Raw genomic sequence first — 15,223 nt, forward strand, 5'->3', positions numbered from 1 at the left:
GCCACATGCTCTCAATCCATGAGGTACTGCAGAGAGGTTTGGTATTTAAACCAAAACATCGGCACAAAGTCCGGCGACCGGTAACTCCCCCCTTGCCGGACAAACACTGGCAGTGAAAACCTTGTCACCACCAATATTTGACCCAGCTTACCCCCAGGTCGAGCGCCACCACACGAGAGTGCATTAGTGACCTCGGCCACGGAGATGTGTGAAACTGAGATTGTGATGCACTTTTGTCAGCCAGTCATAGCTCATATTGTATGATCTCACAGTCAATGAGTACAGGACATGTGATGTAACAAGCCAATATCAACATGACTGTTAAGTAGCATCAACACACAAACATAAAAAGTTAATGGTTTAAATTAATATACATACAATATAGCTACAACAGAAGCTAAGCTTCCACATATAATACGTGATAAACTCAGTATCATCCATGATTGGAGCAACTGAATTACATTCTCTGCCAGGATTTCGACTACCTCTCGTTGTGCCCTGAAATGAGAAATGTCCCGCCCACTATCCTTCCCACCCCTCCCACAGTAGTATTCTGCTGTCCACCAAACCTACACAATACATATGTCCATCCTTACACATTCCCTGCTTCCTACCCCTTGCCTCATGGCTCATACCCCTGTAATAGACCTATATGCAAGACCTGTCCCATACATCCTCGCACCACCACCTACTCCAGTCCGGTCATTAACATCACCTATCCCATCAAAGGCAGGGCTACCTGTGAAACCATTCATGTGGTCTACAAGGTAAGCTGCAACAACTGTACTGCATTCTATGTAGGCATGACAACCAACAAGCTGCCTGTCCACATTAACGGTCACCGATAAACTGCAATCAAGAAACAAGTGAACCACCCTGTTGCTGAACACACTGCCAAACATGATATCCTTCATTTCAATGACTGCTCCACAGCCTGCGCCATATGGATCCTTCCCAACAACACCAGCTTTTCTGAAATGAGCAGGTGGGAACTTCCCCTCCAATACATCCTACATTCCCGCAACCCTCCTGGCCTCACCCATTGTTAAGTCACTGTCCTCACTCTTCCAGCCCCTTCCCTGTTCCCATTTCAGCACTACACTGCTGTCATTCCATCACCACACCCAGTCTTTTTATTTCTCTCCTTTTCCACCACTTCCCCTCTCCCCTCCCCCCCCTCTCCCCTGCCCTTCATCTAATCTGCAGCACTTCACTGTCCGCCACCCACATCATACTATCCCTCCCCCTCCCTGCCCCAGCCTCCTCCTTACCCCCATTCAGTCAACACTCCCATCAGGCACTGGTGCTGCTGCTCGCAGTGTGGTTTCAGTTGCCTGAGACTGCAATCGTGTGTGTGAGTTGTGTTTGCGTTAGTGTCTGTGTGTGTGCGTATATGTGGCTATTGCTGACAAAGGCCAATGGCCGAAAGCTTTAATTGTGTAAGTCTTTTTGCTGTGCCTATCTGCAACTCAGTGTCTTCGCTATATTGTGAGCAGCAACTTTCCTTCTCATGATATTGTTACATTCCATCCTGCATTTTTCATTGTTTGACAAATAATGTTGGTGTTTCTTAGCATGTGTTACCCAGTAAAATTTTAATTACTGGCATAAATGGCTAGTCTTCAGAGCCCAAAATTTTTCTAACTGTCTGGTCCTCAAAGTGTAAAGTTCTGAGTGAGATTCACATGTTCCCAGATTTAAGAAATTCATCACATATTCTCACAAGTAACATAATGCATAACAGTGTGTTGTTATGAGATATTGCACTGTCTTTATCCTAAAGTCTTTGATAAATTTGCTGTCAGCAGATGCTTGTGTGTACACTGTGTTTTGTTGTTGTGAATGGTGCATTTTCTTTCCAACTAAAGTTTTATTTTTGTGTTATTCACTCACTTATGCTTTATTGCTGCAGTATTATTCTGCTTTAGAGAGCTAAAGTAAAATTCTTTGTTAGAGTATCAGTTCTTACACTAACAAAATTTGAAAAGTTTAACTGAAAACTAAAATATTGAAAAATTCCTGGAATTTTAAAAAGTTTCCATGTCTTTCACAGATTTTTCCCAGATGAAAAAATTCACGTGTTTTCCCCAGATTTCCTAGGGCTTATACACCCTGTATCATAAGGTGCTGGAGTGTCAGATCCTCAGCATACGATGTTCGGTGATGGTACAGTGTTATACAGCAGCGACAAAGGTGAGCTGGAGATGAGATTGGAAGGCTGGAAAAAAGCTTTGGAAGATGATGGTGGTGGTTGGTGTTTAACGTCCCGTCGACAACGAGGTCATTAGAGACGGAGCGCAAGCTCGGGTTAGGGAAGGATTGGGAAGGAAATCGGCCGTGCCCTTTCAAAGGAACCATCTCAGCATTCGCCTGAAACGATTTAGGGAAATCACGGAAAACCTAAATCAGGATGGCCGGAGACGGGATTGAACCGTCGTCCTCCCGAATGCGAGTCCAGTGTGCTAACCACTGCGCCACCTCGCTCGGTCTTTGGAAGATACAGTGATGAAAGTCACTAAGAGGAAAATGGAGTATTTGTGCTTAGGAGGACAAGGGGAAGAAACAAGCCAGTTACATGGATAAAGCTGAAGAAAGTCGACGCTAGAGTTGATGTCATAAGCACTTAAGTGACAAAAAGCATGGGATACCTCCAAATATTGTGTCGGACATCCATTTGCCCAGCGTAGAACAGCAACTTGACGTGGCACACACTGAACAAGTTGTTTGAAGTTCCCTGCACAAATATTGAGACATACTGCCTCTATAGCCATCCATAATTGCAAAAGGGTTGCTGTCCCAGGATTTTGTGCACACATTGACCTCTCAGCAGTGTCCCATAAATTTTTGACACAACTGGGGAAAGCAACACAACAACCAATGGAGTCCCCTTGTTTACACACATCCATAAAAACAGCCACAGAGTAGTGCTTCTCAGTTAAAATGTCAGAAAACAATGTATTACAAACATATGCAGTGAATGCAACCTCTCCTATAATGCACTAAATCTAAAATCATCTGGGACTCTACAGTAACCAGGGGGGCAGGTTGGTTAAAATAATGATTTGGAGCTGTACTTGCTACACACCAAGTGACTCCAGCGCAGGCTGCATGCGGATCCCAAGCAGCCTTGTTGCTCACAGACATTTGGAGAAAAAGTGTTCCAGAGACAGACGAGCAGCAGTATGGCGTGCTGCTGAATTTTGAGTGGCAAGGAACTTATATACCCGATGCACCGTGAGGAGCTGCCACTAGATTGTGAGCAGCAGTTCACCAGTATCCATCACAGAAAGTGGGTATGGGGCTGGTCCTGTAAGCCCCTGGGGCCATGCTAATCCCCTCACAGTGGGTGGCATGATATTCAGTGCCTTCTGGGTTCTGGCTTTCAGGTCTCTCATGCTGGGTGCAAGTGCTAGTATGAAAAGAAGAGGTTGGCATGGGATAGGATGTCGTGACGGTCCACCTCAAACCAGTCCGAAGACTGATGACTTTTTAAAAAAAGGAAGATGAAGAAGAAAGTTGAGAGCAAGGTTATGAATTTGTCTGGGTTATGATGTTGGGAGGACATTTTTGCGTATGTGGCAGTTGGAAGAGGTCAACAAGGCAGGGTCTAGATGCTGTGAGAGGAAGGGTTTCACACAGGATTGTTGTTGTTGTTGTGGTCTTCAGTCCTGAGACTGGTTTGATGCAGCTCTCCATGCTACTCTATCCTGTGCAAGCTTCTTCATCTCCCAGTACATACTGCAACCTACATCATTCTGAATCTGCTTATTGTATTCATCTCTTGGTCTCCCTCTACGATTTTTACCCTCCACGGTGGCCTCCAATGCTAAATTTGTAATCCCTTGATGCCTCAAAACATGTCCTACCAACCGATCCCTTCTTCTAGTCAAGTTGTGCCACAAACTTCTCTTCTCCCCAATCCTACTCAATACCTCCTCATTAGTTACGTGATCTACCCACCTTATCTTCAGCATTCTTCTGTAGCACCACATTTCGAAAGCTTCTATTCTCTTCTTGTCCAAACTAGTTATCGTCCATGTTTCACTTCCATACATGGCTACACTCCATACAAATACTTTCAGAAACGACTTCCTGACACTTAAATCTATACTCGATGTTAACAAATTTCTCTTCTTGAGAAACGCTTTCCTTGCCATTGCCAGTCTACATTTTATATCCTCTCTACTTCGACCATCATCAGTTATTTTGTTCCCCAAATAGCAAAACTCCTTTACTACTTTAAGTGTCTCATTTCCTAATCTAATTTCCTCAGCATCACCCGACTTAATTCGACTACATTCCATTATCCTATTTTTGCTTTTGTTGATGTTCATCTTATATCCTCCTTTCAAGACACTATCCATTCCGTTCAACTTCTCTTCCAAGTCCTTTGCTGTCTCTGATAGAATTACAACGTCATCGGTGAACCTCAAAGTTTTTATTTCTTCTCCGTGGATTTTAATGCCTACTCCAAAGTGTTCTTTTGTTTCCTTTACTGCTTGCTCACTATACAGATTGAATAGCACTGGGGAGAGGCTATAACCCTGTCTCACTCCCTTCCCAACCACTGCTTCCCTTTCACATCCCTCGACCGTTATAACTGCCATCTGCTTTCTGTACAAATTGTAAATAGCCTTTCGCTCCCTGTATTTTATCCCTGCCACCTTCAGAATTTGAAAGAGAGTATTCCAGTCGACATTGTCAAAAGCTTTCTCGAAGTCTACAAATGCTAGAAATATAGGTTTGCCTTTCCTTAATCATTCTTCTAAGATAAGTCGTAGGGTCAGTATTGCCTCATGTGTTCCAACATTTCTACGGAATCCAAACTGATCTTCCCCGTACCAGTTTTTCCATTTGTGTGTAAAGAATTCGTGTTAGTATTTTGCAGCTGTTACTTATTAAATTGATAGTTCGGTAATTTTCACATCTGTCTACACCTGCTTTCTTTGGGATTCGAATTATTATATTCTTCTTGAAGTCTGAGGGAATTTCACCTGCCTCGTACATCTTGCTCACCAGATGGTAGAGTTTTGTCAGGACTGGCTCTCCCAAAGCTGTCAGTAGTTCTAATGGAATGTTGTCTACTCCCGGAGCCTTGTTTCGACTTAGGTCTTTCAGTGCTCTGTCAAACTCTTCACGCAGTATCATATCTCCCATTTCATCTTCATCTACATCCTCTTCCATTTCCATAATATTGTCCTCAAGAACATCGCCCCTGTATAGACCCTCTATATACTCCTTCCATCTTTCTGCTTTCCCTTCTTTGCTTAGAACTGGGTTTCCATCTGAGCTCTTGATATTCATGCAAGTGGTTCTCTTTTCTCCAAAGGTCTATTTAATTTTCCTGTAGGCAGTATCTATCTTACCCCTCATGAGATAAGCCTCTACATCCTTACATTTGTCCTCTAGCCATCCCTGCTTAGCCATTTTGCACTTCCTGTCGATCTCATTGATGAGGGTGGTATTCAAACCTATTTGTACAATACATTATATGCCTTAGTATTGCTGGGAATGATGCACAAAACTAGATTAAAGTACAGGCTTTCAGGTAAAAATAAAATTGCTATGGAAAGTCTATTTCTTTTGTTTTTATTTCAAAGTGTTGCTTGCTTAAAAAGCTACCTTGTGTTCCAGGTTCGAGTCCCAGTTTGGCACACAGTTGTAATCTGCCAGAAAATTTCAAAGACGTATTTGAAATGCGAGTGTACTGGTCTAGTTAGGATGGAGGCAGGATGTTGTTGCCTGGGTGTGATGGGGAATTTTTCAAAGACAAAAACTTCAGTGCCCCATTTGGAGTTTACTGCTTCAAGCACTGATACTAAAGCATAAACCAAAAAGAGACGGAATATGGTGTCAGGAGGCTTCCGCAGCTAGACTGAGTGCACGACACTCTTAAAGAGGAGCTAGCAAACACGTCTAGCCAAGAGGAAAGCTGGTACTGTGCGTCCTGGATGTTTTTAGCTGACCCAATCCACATCCCGCAAGTGACGATTTCCAGCTTTCCTGCTGGATGACAGTGTTGTACCCCAAGGCGTCCTACTGTCAGCAACACATCGGAATAGTGTCCCCTCTCAGCGGTACTCATGTGGGAACACTATCCAAGTGAACCAGGTGTGGGTAGTGGTGCACAGAGTAACATCCAGAATGCACCCGCCCCAGTCCAGCCGCTGACTCATCATAGGAGACTGTAGTAAAATCACAAAATACAGTGTAATAAAATTTTGATAGGAAAATTCCCCAATGCTTGGGTTTCCCTCTCAGTCTGGCTGCTCACCACGCACACAAGTAAACTGAAGTGTCAACTTGCAAAAACCTCCTCAGTCCTGAGCTTAGATAATGTGAACGAAAAGTTTATACTGCCAGTTAGCACATTGTTCGGGGACAAAATGAGACTTCAGATACTAAATTTGAAAAACTGGTGTGATTTGTCAAATTTTTAGGATATGCACACAGTAAACGCTAGTTATGTTAGAAAATAACTGAAATAGACCCTATGCAGGATATCCAGAAAACCCAATGTCAAATACCTAAAAATTACGAAAATTATGCCATTGGAATGTGAATGTATTGATCACTGGTGAATGCTGGACCAGTGCTGCATCACCAGCTGTATTTTTGTGATGAAGTAAACAGTCATTTATTTAATATAACAGGTTATTTTAGTGTACACTGAGCTGACAAAAGTCATGGGATACCTCCTAATATCATGTCGCACATCCTTCTGCCCAGCATAGTGCAGCAACTTGACGTGGCATGGATTCCACAAGTTGTTGGAATTTCCTTGCAGAAATACTGAGCTATGCTGCCTTTACAGCTCTCCATAATTGTGAAAGAGATGCCAGTGCAGGGTTTGAATGTAACAATATTCATAAGGAAAGCTGCTACTCACCATATAGCGGAGATGCTGAGTCGCAGATAGGCACAACAAAAGGCTCTCACAATTAAAACTTTCGGCCATTAAGGCCTTCGTCAACAATAGATGACACACACACACACACACACACACACACACACACACACACACACACACACACACACACACACCTCTCACACACACGACTGCAGTCTCAGGCAACTGAAACCACACTGTGAGCAACAGCACCAATGCATGATGGGAGTGGCGACTGGGTGGGGGTAAGGAGGAGGCTGAGGTGGGGAGGGGGAGGAATAGTATGGTGGGAGTGGCAGGCAGTGAAGTGCTGCAGGTTAGACGGAGGACAGAGGAGAGGTGGGAAGAAGAAAGGGTGACGGTGACCAGAGGGTGGGAGGGAGGGGGGGGGGGTGGGAGGGGGGTAGCAGAAAAGGAGAGAAATAAAAAGACTGGGTGTGGTGGTGGAATAACGGCTCTGTAGTGCTGGAATGGAAACAGGGAAGAGGCTGAATGGGTGAGGACAGTGACTAATGGAGGTTAAGGCCTGGAGGGTTATGGTGACATGCGCATATGGCACAGGCTGTGAAGCAGTCACTGAAATGAAGGATATCACATTTGGCAGTGTGTTCAGCAACAGGGTGGTCCACTTGTTTCTTGGCTACAGTTTTTCGGTGGCCATTCATGCTGACAGACAGCTTGTTGGTTGTCATACCTACATATAATGCAGCACAGTGGTTGCAGCTTAGCAGTGGTGTGGCATATATGCTACATATGGAGTGAGAAGGATAACAAGGGCATTCATTAATGGCATGTCACTCACCTAATGGCGTGCTCCACAAAGACGCTTCCAACGCAGACTTTCTGAGGAGGTGGCTGCATGGCGCGGGAAAGCAGTGTGTCATACTCGGCCCTGTTCTGCTGAATCATGTGCTCTGTGCCTTCACTGATGCGTGCTTCACACACCTGCAGAGACAAAAAAAGTGGTCACACAATTATAGCCATGAAGAGCAACCCCCCCTCCCCCCTGCCCCCCTTGCTGTAAAGAATACGATGCATGATCAAAACAAAATGGGAATTTTGAATTTTTGTTTTTATTAAACAATCTTCATTTATTCATCAACATCAACTTCAGATCCAGCACTTTTTCCAATCTTAGAAGCACTTCTAGAGCTCTATTCATTATGGTTTTCAGCTCCTTCAGTGATTCTGTTTTTATCTCGTCAGTTGTGGCAAAGCAATGTCCTCTTGTGGTCCTCAGAAATAGAAATAAGTAACAGAAGGCCATGTCTGGCAATTAAGGTGGCTGGGACAATATAACAGTTTTGTTTTTTGCCAAAATATCACAAAAAAGCATTGAGGTGTGAGCAGGAGCAACTTCGTAATGAAATTTCATGGAGTGGTTTTGCCACAGTTCGGGTCATTTTCTTCAAATTGCTTCACACAAATGGTGAATAATTTCCAGATAGTATTTCTTATTCACCGTACGACTATAAGACAGTAGCTCATGATACACGATGTCACTTTAACAAAGGAAAACAGTGAGAAAAACCTTCACATGTGATCAAACTTGCCCAGTTTTTTTCTGCTTCTGCTCTCCAGGTAATTTCCATTAAGGTGAGTGGGTCTCAGTTTTGACATCACAACCCTGCATTTCATCACCTGTTATAACCTCCTTCAGAATTTCTGAATCATTGTCAATCTCATTCTGCAATTTTTGAGCACATCTGTGCGGCATTGTTTCTGGTCGAAATTTGACAATTTTGGAACAAACTCTGATGCTACACATTTTGTGCCCAAATTATATGAAAACATTTCTTCACATGAGCCTAAGGGTATGTCGACATCATCAGCAGCCTCGCTGACGGTAATGTGGTGATTTTCCTGAACTATTTCCTTATTTCTTCCACAGTGTCGTCATTAATTAATGCGTCCAGGGTGGTCATCATCTTCAACATCATGTTGAGCCTTTTGAAACGTTTATACCACTCATAAACTCTCGTCTTACTCACAGCAGACTTGCCAAAAGCCACAGTCAACATTTCGAATATGGTGCTGTACTTTATTCCATTTTTCAAGGAAAATTTATGTTAATTCTTTGATCCATCTTTTTCAAAAGTAAAAATTCTCCAAGCACCCAAAAACACACATAACATATTTGACTATCAACAATAAACTAAACATTCAAAATAGCTGAAAATGCAAACATACATCAGGGTCATGTGTACCAACAAAAAAAAGAGGTTTTTGGAAATCAGATGTATACATCCCACAAAATTAAAAAATTCTTGTTACTTTTTCATCACACTTCATATGGCATTAAACCTGAAACACAAGTGTGGTGCAACCATGTAATCTGCGATTTTAGTTGTATGGGCAATGGGTTGTGGGCTAAGACATGTTTCTGTGCTTAATATTTCATCTGCAATGCTGAAGACATCCTCAAAGCCTATAAAGGCTTTGTTAGTCGATTTTCGAATTCGAGCAAGCCTGACGAGCCGAACAGTTTGTATGCAACTGAGTAACAGGCAGGTCATGGTGCCATCTGACTGCTTGTAACTGCAGAAGAGCTGCTGCTTATTGGTTTACTTAGCAGTATGTCCCACAACTTTTTTCTACAACTGTTTTCGTCCTTTTGGATTTCTATGTCCTGTCTGTACATGCCAGCATAGCAGAAGAGTTGCTGCTTATTGGTTTACTTAGCAGTATGTCCCACAACTTTTTTCTACAACTGTTTTCGTCCTTTTGGATTTCTATGTCCTGTCTGTACATGCCAGCATAGTAATAACTGGATCTTGATACAACTGCAGTATAAGGCGGTCGATTTTGGTAGTTGCCTGGTCCCGCAGCATGATCTGGTACTGCCGACCTATTCGCATTCCCCAGGCAACAATTGCTCTTGTATTCTTTAAGCCAGGTGTTAATATTATGTTTTAGGTCCACATCTACATCTGTACTCTGCATGCCACATTACAGTGTGTGGAGGAGAGTAAAAACTGGCCCCCCCCCTTTCCTGTCCCATTTACGCAAATGGCACATGGGAAGCATGACAGTTGGTAGAGCTCTGTATTACATCTAATTTCTCTCCATTTTTCTTCTTGCGATCATCTTGAAATACATATTCAGAAGGAAGTAATATATGCTGAGATGACAAAAGTCATGGGAAACAGATATGCACGTATAAAGACAGCGGTAGTATCACATACACACACCGTATTAAAGGGCAGTGCATTAGCGGAACTGTCAATTGTACTCAGGAGGTCCACGTGAAAAGGTTACTGACAAGATTATGGCGGCATGACAGGAATTAACAGACAGTGAATGTGGAATGGTTCTTGGAACTAGATGCTTGGGACATTCCATTTCAGAAATCATTAGGGAATTCAATATTCTAAGATCCGCAGTGCCAAGAGTACCAAATTTCAGGCATTACCTCCCACCACCACAACACAGTGGCTGACGGCCTTCACTTAACAACCGAGAGCTGTGACGTTTGCATAGAGTTGTCAGTGCTAACAGCAAAAATCAATGTGGAACGTACAACAAATGTATTCATTATTACAGTGCAGTGGAATTAGGCGTTAATGGGCTTTGGCAGCAGACGATCTATGTGAGTGCCTTTGCTAACAGCACGACATTACCTGCAATGCATGGACTCAAGACCGTACCGGTTGGACCCTAGACAACTGGAAAAACCATGGCTTGGACAGATGAGACCCGATTTCAGTTGGTAAGAGCTGATGATAGGGTTTGAGTGTGGCACAGATCCCATGAAGCTATGGACTCAAGTTGTCAACAAAACCAATGTGCAAGCTGGTCATGGCTCCATAATGCTGTAGGTTGTATTTACATGAAATGGATTGGTTCCTAGTTATGTTTGGCTGTTCGCAGGTCATTTGCAGCAATTCATGGACTTCATGTTCGTAAACAACAATCAAACTTTTATGGATGAGACAGCACCATGCCACCCGTTTGAAGAACATTCTGGACAATTCGAATGAATGATATGGCAACCCAGATCACCCGAAATGAATCCCGTTGAACATATGTGGGACACAATCTAGAGGTCAGTTCATGCACAAAATCCTGCACTGGCAACACTTTTGTAGTTATGGACAGCTTTAGAAGCAGCATGGCTCAGTAGTTCTGTGTGGTCTTCAAACGACTTGTTGAACCCACGCCACATCGAGTTGCTGCACTACACTGTGGAGGAGGTATACCCATGACTTTTACCACCTCAGTGTATATTGTTTGATTCTTCTTGGAACATACACATTCCTAATACAGGGTGTCTACAACAAACTGCCTTATTTTTTTGAGGCAGTCTCAAAATAGTATATCTTTCTTTGTTTCAGGTTTGAATTGATCACTAGGTGCAGAAGAATATAAGGTTGCTACTTAATAACTGTCAACATTTGGTGTATTATCAATTTTTCACTGTCATCCGTCAGCACCTCACGGTCTTGTGGTTAGTGTTGCTACTCTCGATCACAAGGGCCACGGTTTGATTCCCGGCCCAGTCGGGGATTCTTTGCACCTGGCATCTCGGAATATTGAATTCCCAAACAATTTCCAAACCTGCATGACCCATGCGTCTAGCTGCAACAACCATCCCATGTACAAAGTCTGTTAATTCCTGTCGTTCAGCCATAATCACGTCAGAATCTTATTACCTGAATACATATGATAGCTCTGTCGATGCATCGACCTTTTATACCCTGTGCACCCAATACTACCACAATCTGTAAATGGGCATATTGTTATCCCACAACTTTTGTCACTTCATCTCAATGTAAGATGAATACCAACAAAAGTAATTTGAGGGTAATAGGCAGAAGTCAAATTAAATCATGTGAAGTGGATAGAATTAGATTGGGAAATAAAACAGCAAAAGTAGTTGACGAGTTTTACGACTTCAGCAAGAAAATAAGTGATGATGGCTGAAATACAGAGGATATTTGAACAATAAAAGTGTTTCTGAAAAAGAGAAATTTGTAAATACTGAATATAAATTTAAGTGTTACAAAGTCACTTTTGAAGGTATTTGTCTGCATCGTCTCCTTCTATAGAAATAAATGTGGGCAGTAAGTAGTGGAAAAGAGAAGCAACGGATAAAAGCAGCAAGCAGGTTCAAACGGGTGTATGTCGCAGTAGCTATTCGCAGATGGAGAGGCTCACACACTATAGAGTACCATATTTACTCGAATCTAAGCAGCACTCGAATCTAAGCCGCACATGAAAAATGAGACTCGAAATCAAGGAAAACAAAATTTCCCGAATCTAAGCCGCACCTGAAATTTGAGACTCCAAATTCAAGGGGAGAGAAAAGTTCTAGGCCGCACCTCCAAATCGAAACAAAGTTGGTGCATTGTAATATGAGACACAATTTAGGTCAAATGAATGGCGATACAGCTACAGTAGTTTGGTTCGAGTCGTAAGCTTAGCAGTTAAGCTTTCCCAGGTAGCCATTGCTATGTGTCAGGCACTCCGTCCGTATTTATACAGGTACCCTTCCTATTTCACGTGCTTCATCTGGTTTGAATTGATTGCTTATTTTTCTTTGATCTGATAAGTGCCATTCATTTTGTTATAGGTGTTTATGTCACTCTAAGCTGAAAATGCATTATTGTACTGTGTCATGCATTGTTTGTCACATTCTGATAATGAGTGTTTACGGACTGTCGCCGCTCGCGGCATGGCTTGCATTTGTGCGTGCTACCGCCGCTTACAATTTAAAAAAAAGAGAGAAATCGTCTCATTAGCGAAAAATGGCAAGAGACTGCTATTTGTTGTTACTTACACTGCTGCTTTCTTTGATAATGTTCAACAAGAACTAAGACTGCGTATGATAGAAGATGTTCTGAACGAGAGTGTAGCGAAAATTTTTCTCCGTTTGAAAATCTTTGCAGACGCCTCTTTAGTGCATTACATTCTGCACAGAAATTAGAGTCATCTTAGATTTTAAAATCTAGTCAATTGCTGAGCTTCATTTCTGACTGTATCACTATTAGGCATAAGAATAATATGGATATAAACATTACATGATATGTATATTCTTCCACGTTTGCTGTTGTCTCACTCTAGTTTCGTAGTTTATTAGGCAGACAGGATTTAAATGAGATAGCAGCAAACACGAAAGAATACATGGCAAAATGTTTATATTCATATTATTCTTATGGTGAACAGAATACTGCATGTGATTCACAATTCAAAAAGCTCCTATTAGCAACCATCTCTTCTCACAGGTAGGAAAAAATTCAGAATGTAGAGTTGGCCATATTGACAAATATCCCAAACAGTCTTGCCAGTCGGATTTTTGTAGTACATTGAAATGCCGCTACATTCGAAGATGAACAATACGGAATTTGTATTTACTTCGTTGGATAATGTATGAAAATGCAGTGGTGGAAACTCGGGGTGGAGAAAAAAGCTTGTCTTCCACCTTTTTTTTAATCTATTTACTGACGCAGAGCTTTTGGCGCCAGTATTTATCATTGTGGCTGCAAAACATGCCTGTGTAGCGCTACATATATATTCGGCGGCAGAAGTTAGTGGTGCCAGCACCTACCAACATTTTTCAGAACTTCCGCCTACTTTGCACTTGATTCTAAGCCGCAGGCAGTTTTTTGAACTACAAAAACCGGAAAAAAAGTGCGGCTTAGATTCGAGTAAATACGGTAGCACAGAGAACTGCATCAAACTAGACTTTACGCTGAAGACCACAACCGTTAAAGCTTTATGACAGTGTCAGGAGAGCTGACAAAAATCTAACGAGGCCAGCAGCAGTTAGAGGAAGACTAGACTGAGCCTCACCTTCAGACGGATGTCCGCGGGCCCCGCGCAGATAAGGTCGTGCGGCTTGCGCCTTGCAGCATCTGGCCCGGTGTCACAAGCAGCATGCAGCAGAACCTCCATCTCGACATCGCGGTACGTCGAGGGGACGAGCTCGAGCAGGCTGCAGTCCAGGGCCGTGTGCTCCGACACTCGCAGCGAGTAGATCCTGCGGGTGGACAGACGTCAAGGACTTATTTCTAATCTGCGGCAGTCAGTCATGACATTAATTTTCTGTGGGAAACAATTTCCACACTCAATTGCATCTTTATTACACAAGGTAACACTAAATTACTTTCACAACTTTTGACTTTAATAGCTTTAAACCTACACTAGAGAATAAGAGGTGGTTTTCAACATGCGACACGGCTACTCTTAACACGTTCTGGTCGCGGCTCGTAGAAATTATGAGCTAGTTGTATTTTTCCTTAACAGTCAGCGCTCGAAGATTCTCTGAGTATGACCCTTTCTGATTATTACTTCACGATGCACTGTTTTCAAGCAGTGACAGCTTAACATCAACTGTCCACTCTTTTAGTACTTTAGAGAGAGACTAGATGTATGTTCCTCCTTCCACAAAGTGCTAGATGACTTTTAACATACTACTGGCGTGATCAGTTCCTGCACATTTGTCGTTGCTGTGTTCCTCCATAGCTGTCTTGATTGCAAAAGTTTGTCGTAAAATGGGGGGCAATTTGACTGATGAAGTAATTCCGCGGATGCTTGAAGAGTCCAGTTCAAAAATTGACAATGATGGTTTTGAAATCATTTACAGCATTTCTGAAACAGACAGCATTCTGCTTTTCTGCCCCATCTTGTAAGCAGCAGCCATACAAAGAAGTCAGAAAAGTTTACGACTTTTGGAGGACTGTAGCAGCACTGTGGTGCAATAGTATTGGTTAAAGACTTTTTTCCTCCAGGTGTTGCAGAGATTTGACAAAAATGTGGACGCTGCAGGTGAAAGTTCAGTGCGTAACTTTGTTCACAGAGAAGTAGTGCAATACTCAAATACAACAAAGGTTTCAGATGCAGTCCCTACCAACTATTCTGGCTTATCATTTGTCATTTATTGTGCGATGTAGTGTTCTCCATACACAGGGGCTGGGTTACTCATCTGTTTCAGATGCCACTGTGCACAAGGTATGGCAGGTTACTGCAAGAAGTCCGATAAACTTACTGCATATGGCAGCCAGAAAGTTGGAGATGCCAGAGTCAACAATGTCTGCATAATATGAGGGAAGCCCGGAAAGTAAGTACCATTTGGGGAAAAAACTCATAACATTATTTTTCAAATGAAAATTAGTTTTTAAAAGAAAGAATATTTCTTGAAGTATTTTTCTACGTAGTTGCCACCAATGTTCAGACATTTATTGTAGTGAGAAACCAACACCCTATGCCCGTTTCAAGAAAGATGTTGCCAGAGAGGACTGCCACTGCTGAACACCATCTTTTGCATTGACACAGCCGTCAAAGTGCCTTTCTCCAAAATCATGCTTTAAGTTCAAGAACAAGTGGTACTCAGAA

The 15,223-nt window shown here is 42.5% G+C and overlaps 1 protein-coding gene across 1 annotated transcript in view; it reads right to left on the bottom strand.

The window, feature by feature from the left end:
- Nucleotides 1-15,223, bottom strand: part of LOC124718724 (ectopic P granules protein 5 homolog) — a 367,184-nt gene that overhangs the window by 156,320 nt on the left and 195,641 nt on the right. Inside the window, exons 25-26 of the mRNA XM_047244342.1 lie at nt 13,682-13,868; nt 7,692-7,834 (exon numbers count right to left, since the gene is read on the bottom strand). Of these exons, the coding sequence (XP_047100298.1) occupies nt 7,692-7,834; nt 13,682-13,868 (330 nt within the window). The remainder of the gene's footprint in view (nt 1-7,691; nt 7,835-13,681; nt 13,869-15,223) is intronic.

The sequence above is a fragment of the Schistocerca piceifrons genome, chromosome 10, assembly GCF_021461385.2.
Source record: "Schistocerca piceifrons isolate TAMUIC-IGC-003096 chromosome 10, iqSchPice1.1, whole genome shotgun sequence".
NCBI classification, from domain to species: Eukaryota; Metazoa; Arthropoda; class Insecta; order Orthoptera; family Acrididae; genus Schistocerca; species Schistocerca piceifrons.